The 7,599-nt window shown below is 38.1% G+C and overlaps 1 protein-coding gene across 1 annotated transcript; it reads right to left on the reverse strand.

Moving 5' to 3' along the window:
- Positions 1–2,268: 2,268 nt before the first annotated feature.
- Positions 2,269–6,579, reverse strand: LOC107765939 (putative Histone-lysine N-methyltransferase ATXR5). Its single transcript, XM_016584637.2, has 6 exons — positions 5,993–6,579; positions 5,733–5,813; positions 3,383–3,609; positions 3,178–3,278; positions 2,874–3,086; positions 2,269–2,690 (listed from the first exon to the last, which is right to left on the reverse strand). The coding sequence occupies exons 1-6, from the start codon at positions 6,399–6,401 to the stop codon at positions 2,531–2,533; spliced, it is 1,191 nt and encodes a 396-aa protein (XP_016440123.1). The 5' UTR covers positions 6,402–6,579; the 3' UTR covers positions 2,269–2,530.
- Positions 6,580–7,599: the final 1,020 nt, after the last annotated feature.

Raw genomic sequence — 7,599 nt, forward strand, 5'->3', positions numbered from 1 at the left:
GGCCCCCAGCTCCTCTCGCTGGAGCCTTGGGGAAATGGTTTATGTGGAGAGCTAGAAGGCTTTCCAATAGTAGAAATGGAAATGCTTGGGACATATGTTTAGAAGTTTACATGACTAGGAATTGAGAAGGGTAGTTCAATTTCGTCGAAAGATAGAAGAGACTCACCTGAACATTATGGTCTTGCAATTTGTAAGGCCACCAATGCCAAGAGTAGAAATGGAAATGCTTTGAGCATATGTTTAGAAGAAATCAGAATCTGATTCTCTTATGGAAGCAGATAAAGTAGACAAATTCTCATTAAAGTTATATTACAACATCCTAATCAGCACATACACAATAACTGATTTGGAATGGGAAATTAATAACAATAACAATCCCAGTGAAATCTCATACGTGGGGTCTGGAGAGGGTAAAGTGTACGCACCTTACTCCTACCTTATGACGATAGAGGGGCTGTTATCGAAAGACCCTCGACTCGAGAAAAGTGAAAATAAAGCAATAAACAAACAATAGCAACAACAAGGTAATAAGAGACGGAAGCAAATGGTACAACGTGCAATAACAAAGATCTAAGAATACGACACTATCAGAAATTAGCCAATCCTGCTGGAAATAATGACACACCGTGTAATAGCAAGGGGCTATGAATAGGGATATACAAGACTAGTACTAATACTACTGGAGAGACTAGATGAAACTCTAGACTGTCTGTCAACCCACAACCCTAATCCTCAACCTCCACATCCTCCTATCGAGGGTCATGTCCTCGATAAGCTAAAGTATAGTCATGTCCTGCCTAATCACCTCACCCTATTACTTCTTAGGCCTTCCTCTACCCCTCCTCTTACCTGCCATGGTCAATCTCTCACACCTCCTAACCGGAGCATCAGGGTCTCTCCTCTTCACATGTCCGAACCATCTCAGCCTCGATTCCGGCAACTTATCTTCTACAAGAGCCACGCCTACCTTGTCTCGGATATATTCATTCCTAATCTTATCTCTCTTTGTATGTTCACACATCCATCTCAACATCCTCATTTTCGCTACTTTCAACTTCTGGATATGAGATTTCTTGACTGGCCAATACTCGGCTTTATACAATATGGTCGGTCCAACTACCGCTTTATAGAACTTATCCTTAAGTCTAGGCGACACATTCTTGTCACACAAAATACCATAAGTGAGCCTCATTTTCATCCATCCCGCTCCAATACAATGTGTGATATCCTCGTCGATCTCCTTGTTACCATGTATCATAAACCCAAGATATTTGAAACTATCTCTCTTGGGGATGACTTATGAATCAAGCTTCACGTCTACTTCAGCTTCATGTACTCCAACACTAAACTTACACTACAAGTATTCTGTTTTTGTCCTGCTCAACTTGAAACCTTTAGACTTCAGGGTCTATCTCCCCACCTCTAGCTTAGCATTAACCCCACAACGTGTCTCGTCAATCAGCACTATGTCATCTGCAATAAGATATACCATGGCATCTCTCCTCGAATATGTCGCGTCAACACATCCATTGTCGGGGCAAATAAAAATGGGCTAAGAGTTGATCCTTGATACAACCCCATCACTACTGGGAAATAATCCGAGTCTCCTCCCACAGTCCTCACTCGAATATCAGCTCTATCGTACATGGACTGGGAAATTAATCCAGAGAGGTAAAGCACCAGTAAAGGTGACCTGCTTTACTTGGATAACCACATGTGAAGCATGATAAGGGGCTTCAATACATGCATTAGATGTTACACGTGCAGAAGCTGCGATGAGAACTTGAGGTATCAGTTTCTACATTGTCATTCAGTTGGCCATTATAGTATCTGGTCTTGAACATTTTTGGTATGCAATAGTGATGCCTAAGATTGTTAATGGCATCCTAGAAAGTTTGACAGAGACAGAGGATAAGGAAATGACTGGGATCAGTATGGTCACAGTACCCTCAATCCACTATGTACCAACGGAAGAAATAAATTACAGGCGCTCTGATATCGATGGACTTTGCTGATCTACGATTCTCATAAGGAAATCTAATCCTGAGTAACTTGTCAATGTCCACCTGGTGCTGGTTTTGTAAATAATTTAATTTTATTAGGAAAAACATCTGTGCTTGTAGAATCAGCAGCATTCAAAAGGTAACCAGCCAAAGATGCCTTTACATTAACCAAAAATGGTCAAGAAAGGACAATAAAAGAAAGAAGCACCTCTAATACTCTGTAAAAGAGCCATTTTTTGTTCAAAGCAATTTTATAAGATTAAGGTCTACATATGTCATTGTATAACTGAAAATCACAATGTTACCTAGCAACTTAAATCTCCAAAACTTTCCGGACTCTGACCGGAATTTTCTCTGCTGTGGTGTATCTATCTCAATCTAAATGGCCACCATTTCAGCTCTACACATTGATAAATCAAGAAAAGGAAAAAGGGGAAAAATGCTTTAATCTGAACTAGTTGTATAGGTATGAAGAAGAAAGAATCTCCTGATCCTAGGCTCACTAGAAAAGCTACATAAGGTAAAATTTAAACAAAATGATGTGTTGGATATTCATGCTCATATCCATTGTAATCATAGTACAGCCGCTCTCCTTTAGCTATATCACGAACCGCAACCAAAAGAACGCGGCATTCACCATTTACATTGTATCTCACACATTTCAGGTTCTGCTTCTTCTTACCTTCCCTGCAAAAATTGGAATAGTCTCAAGAACATAGGCTGGTTAAAATTCTTATAAGATTTCTCGACATGATATGGTGGTTCAGCATATCACAGAAAGCAAAGAATTTAGAAAGCCAAGACATATGGTGGAGAAAAGATGGAGACAATGATTGAGCTTAAGGAGGTTAGGTTGAGCTACTGGCTTACGGTGTATGGTTATTTATGCCATTAATGAACCGAGTAATGTTTCCACGCTTATCAGGGCAGATAACGAGACTTCTTGATGGGTCACTTGCTAAAAGAAGGGTCATCATGCTATCACAATCGTCCTCCTGCCGATTCCTGATATAATCCACGTCACCTGTGTATTCTGCTATTATTGTCAGGTCCTTTATAGGCCCATCAGCTTCTACAGTGTAGCTGCATTAATAAGACAACGTTTACATTCCATGTGCAAATACAAAACAAACAGACAAGAAATGCACGAATAAACTAAGTTAACCAGGCATACCCTTCACGAGAATCAAAAACTACCATGATAGGAGGCCATTCGCCTCTTTTGCACATAGCTCTGCACTGCTCCAGGGTTTCAGTATCTTCTTTTGAGAGAACCTGATACAAGAGGAAAACATTGCATACTGAAGTATCATCTAACACATTTATAACATTCAAAGAGCTATAGAATAGGCCGACCGACTATAGGACTGAGAGCAAACCTGCATTCCACCGCTTTCAAACTTAGCACAGTTAGCAGATCTAGGAGCCATATCAGGCATGTAAGTGAGCTCATCGCTGAATTCCATATTGAGAGCTGTCAGTGCAGAAGCAAGAGATGTCATTTGAACTAGCCTCCTGCGAGGATCTTCTGTTGGAGTAAATGGCAATATCCTTCTGCGTCTCTTGTGGAAAACTAGTGAGCAGCGCCTCCGACGTTTTCTGCTATCTATTGACAATGTAAACAGGGAATTATGGAAAATAATAAACTAACAATACCTTTTAAAAGTATGAGTAAAAAAATTCACTGGCTTGCAATGGATTACAAGGATTTCTTAGCAAAGTATATATACGGACACCTCTGAGATTAGAAAACAAATCTGCTTGCAATTATCTTCTACACAAGTCATTAATTTAGATTCTCCGAAACAGAATGACGAAAAACGCAGCATTATAACATGAAATCATGAAAAGAAGAAAAACAAAAGGGAGTACAAGTGTAACTCATCTTAGTTTCGAAAGGAATATCTGTACATAGATCTTCATAGACAAGTGACATAAGAACAGCTTTGACATTATTTGCTAAAAATGGTCTAGGATTTATAGCAATCTAAATGAAAATGGTCTAGTATAGGATATATATCTAATTGGATAACACTAATTAGCGAAGGGGAGCCTTGGCACAGTGGTGAAAGTTGCTACCATGTGACCAAGAGGTCACAGTTCAAGTTGTGGAAACAGCATCTCGAAGAAATGCAAGGTAAGAGTGCGTACATAAGACCTAATGTGGTCAGGCCCTTACCCGAACCCCATGTATAGTGGAAGCTCAATGCACTGGGCTGCCCCTTCTTTCGGATAACATCACTTAGCAATAAGACAACCAAGGAAAAAATGAAGTGCAGCACTGACAAATGGCTCTTTACTGAATTGAAGCATCAGTGAATTGACAAGAATATGTTCATATGTTAACAAGCAATTTCTGAGGTAACCACTGCTAAGTGCTACCACAGTATATATTAACTGAAATATGCAAATCATCCTTTTGTTAATAAGGATAGATCATCCTAAATAAATTTGGCAAGTACTGGCATGAATGCTTTCCGCAAGCATAGTACCTACCTCATACATGAGTGGTTTGGTTAAAGCAAATATTAATCAACAGCCAACTAAGCCTCAATCCAAACTAGTTGCCGGATGTGGAGAAAACAGAATGCTCTACAGACAAGCACATACCATATTTGTCTGATCAGTGCAGAAAGTTGATCAAACAACATGGTCACTGAGACAGGTTAAACTTCTTTCATATGTGCACAAGTATAACTATCACAATGGCAACAGTCATGTTTTAGACATTAGAACATCTAAGAAAGTAATCTTTTGTCAATAAAACCTCTTTTTGATTGAAATTTTTGTTCTGAAAGCAGAAACCTCCTTTGTTCAAAATCCCTTTTACGCACTAAGCAAAATAATGAATAGATTGAGATAAAACTGACCAACCTTAATGCCCAGGAAACTACTAAAGAAAATACAAGCATGGTTATGATGTTGTAATGTGTTAGCTTTATGTGTTATTCAATTCAAAGGAATAACTTAAGAGAAGAACAATAACTTATGGTCACCTCAAAATAATTCAGAGATTACTCTTTCATTACTTCTTTTGCAAATCGCTTTAGATTATCAAATGATATCAGACAAAAGTTATACTGCAAAGACAGAAAGACAATTATTAGCAAAAGTTCATTTGATCAAAATGATAAGCTAACTGCAGGATTTTGATTCCACCATCAAATTTTGAGATAATCAATGTTGAATCTATACGTTATGCACACTTAGCTCATCGATCCACCAACTCGAAACTAAAAACAGAAACAAAAGAGAATATTCCAAAAACTTTAGTCCGTATCAAAAGAGCAAGTGGGAAACAAAATCTAGCAATCAAAACATAAATTACATCAATTGGAAAAGATAACAAACTTTTATTACTATATAATGGGATGATTTGCACTTCCCTCTCTAGGTTTAAGTGTGAGAGATTCATGTCCTCCTCCACACCCTCCTTTTGAGTAGGCTTTTTTTAGTAATAGAATAATCGCAGCTCACGTTTAAGTTTGGAGGGTTTAGTTTCCAAAACTAGCTGGATCGGCTATATGAATCCTTTGTCTCCATACTCTAAAGACAAACTTAGTATTACAAACATACATCAACGTCAACCAATCCGCTTTAAACAAAACTACATAGACATCAACGTATAACAAAAATACATAGACATCAACCAAAATACCACATTCGATCATGATCTCCATCGTGTTTACGTAACGTATCCCGATATAAAAATTACAACTTTTCATTTACCTTGAGCAGATGTACATTTTACCATCACTTCACTGCCTTTCTGAATCCCAAAGAAATCAACTATCTTCTTTTGTGAAAAACCTAAAAACCCATAAAAACGAAAGTAAACAAATAATCCATTTTATCACTTGCTTGATCACACAGTTGCACTTATACATGATACATCAAAAACAGAATCATGCATACAAACACATTATTTATTTGATTCAGTTTTTTAAAAATCATCTTTTTACTTTTGTTTTTGTTTTTTCGGTTCGTACTTTTGATTGTGCGATTTTGATCACCAGAGCAATGAGGACAATGCCAGGGTCCAATTGGAACGCGAACTACAATAGGCCGAAGGCATAACATATGAAACCCTTTGTTACATTTGTCACACAGTAACAGCTCCTCCGGCCTTTCCCCTGAGCCACATTGCTCGCACACAACATCCTCGCCGTCGTTGCCATCGTCTTCGCTGTCGTCGTCCGGCGGCAACTCCACGCGCTTCGCCACTCTCATGATCTCTTCCATCGACCTGAATTTCTTCGGTGGCGGCGATACCGATAACCTCGGCCGCGGACGACGTCGCCGGCGGTAGCTTTCCGATGAGTCAGCTGAAGGACGGACCTTCCTTTGAGCTATCGGCCTCGGTAACGCCACCGGCGACGCCGAGCTCGGTGGAGCCATTGATAATTAGCGGCGAAATGGGGACACTGCTGGAAATAAATTATTTTTCGAGGGTGAATGGGAATGAGAAACGATAGAGTCGTTAATTTTCAATTTCGAATTTCATTTTTCTGTTTAATTTAAACAGTGTGAGGCCATTTTTTGTTTTCTTTTTATCTTTTGTTGCAGAGAGTGTTGTAAGAAAAGGAGAATCGAAAATGGAAAAGAAGGAAAGAGACGATACCCACCCACCCACGCAAACCACCCCACCCCCCCCCCCCCCAGGGTAGGAGAAGGGTTGCGGGAAATTAGGTGTGACACTGAATGACGTGGCGGGAGGTGATTGATAAGGGCTAATGTGCACCGTCCCAGCGCACGGAATTTAATGTGCGCATTGTGCCGTGTTTCTAGTTTAAAACACTATTTAGCCGTTAAATGGGGCTTTGCTTTAGGCATTAGAAGAAACAACTGGGTAAGACTGACAGTTTTTGACATTTATTTGGGGGCTGAATGTAATTTGAGTAACTTCTGTTGTATTACTTGTGAAGTTCTGAGAAAATTGAACTGCAATGCAAATTGTACATCGAAATTTTGGTCGCATTTAAATTGTGTTATATTTTCTAATTTCTTTTTTCTTTCTTGTTATAGCTTATATGTCCAAGTATATAAAGTTTTGAAATTCATCTTCACTTCATCGTATGATAAAACGGAATAAAGATGAAGGAAAGATGACTAACGCTGCATCTTACATCTCATGAATTTAAGGTAGGAGTCGCATTACGGATATAGATTCGATTCATCTTGCATATATATTGTTAGATTATTTTAAATGTTAGCGAGATTTATTACGTAAAAAAAGAAATTTGACTTCGGATTTTAGTAATACTATTTTTTGGTAAGAAATTTAACTTCTGATTTAAGTAATATACTATTTTTTGCGTAAGTAATTTGATTATTATTTTATTTTTATTTAGCAATACAGATTATGAATTAATTAGTTTTTACTTAGAATCAAATAAAAATCTATTTATGTGGAGAGAAGTCAATAGAAGCAATCATCGATAATAATTTCAATATCCTCCTTCTTAGGTTATAGTATTAACTTGTGTTAATAGTGAAAAATTCTTTTTTATAAAACTAGTTATATGATACGCGTGTTGTGCGTGTATCCCGTCTTAATAAGTACATATTTTCAAAAAAAAATCACATAAATACTATG

The sequence above is a fragment of the Nicotiana tabacum genome, chromosome 11 (assembly GCF_000715075.1).
Source record: "Nicotiana tabacum cultivar K326 chromosome 11, ASM71507v2, whole genome shotgun sequence".
Lineage (NCBI taxonomy): Eukaryota > Viridiplantae > Streptophyta > Magnoliopsida > Solanales > Solanaceae > Nicotiana > Nicotiana tabacum.

What these genes read in the sequence shown, in the direction of transcription:
- LOC107765939 (XM_016584637.2), bottom strand. Translation starts at nt 6,401, where the DNA reads ATGGCTCCACCGAGCTCGGCGTCGCCGGTGGCGTTACCGAGGCCGATA. An exon ending in TCAAAATCGCACAATCAAAA is followed by an intron (nt 5,814 to 5,992) that starts GTACGAACCGAA and finishes ATGGGTTTTTAG; the next exon opens with GTTTTTCACAAAAGAAGATA. An exon ending in GTTTTTGATTCTCGTGAAGG is followed by an intron (nt 3,087 to 3,177) that starts GTATGCCTGGTT and finishes TTATTAATGCAG; the next exon opens with CTACACTGTAGAAGCTGATG.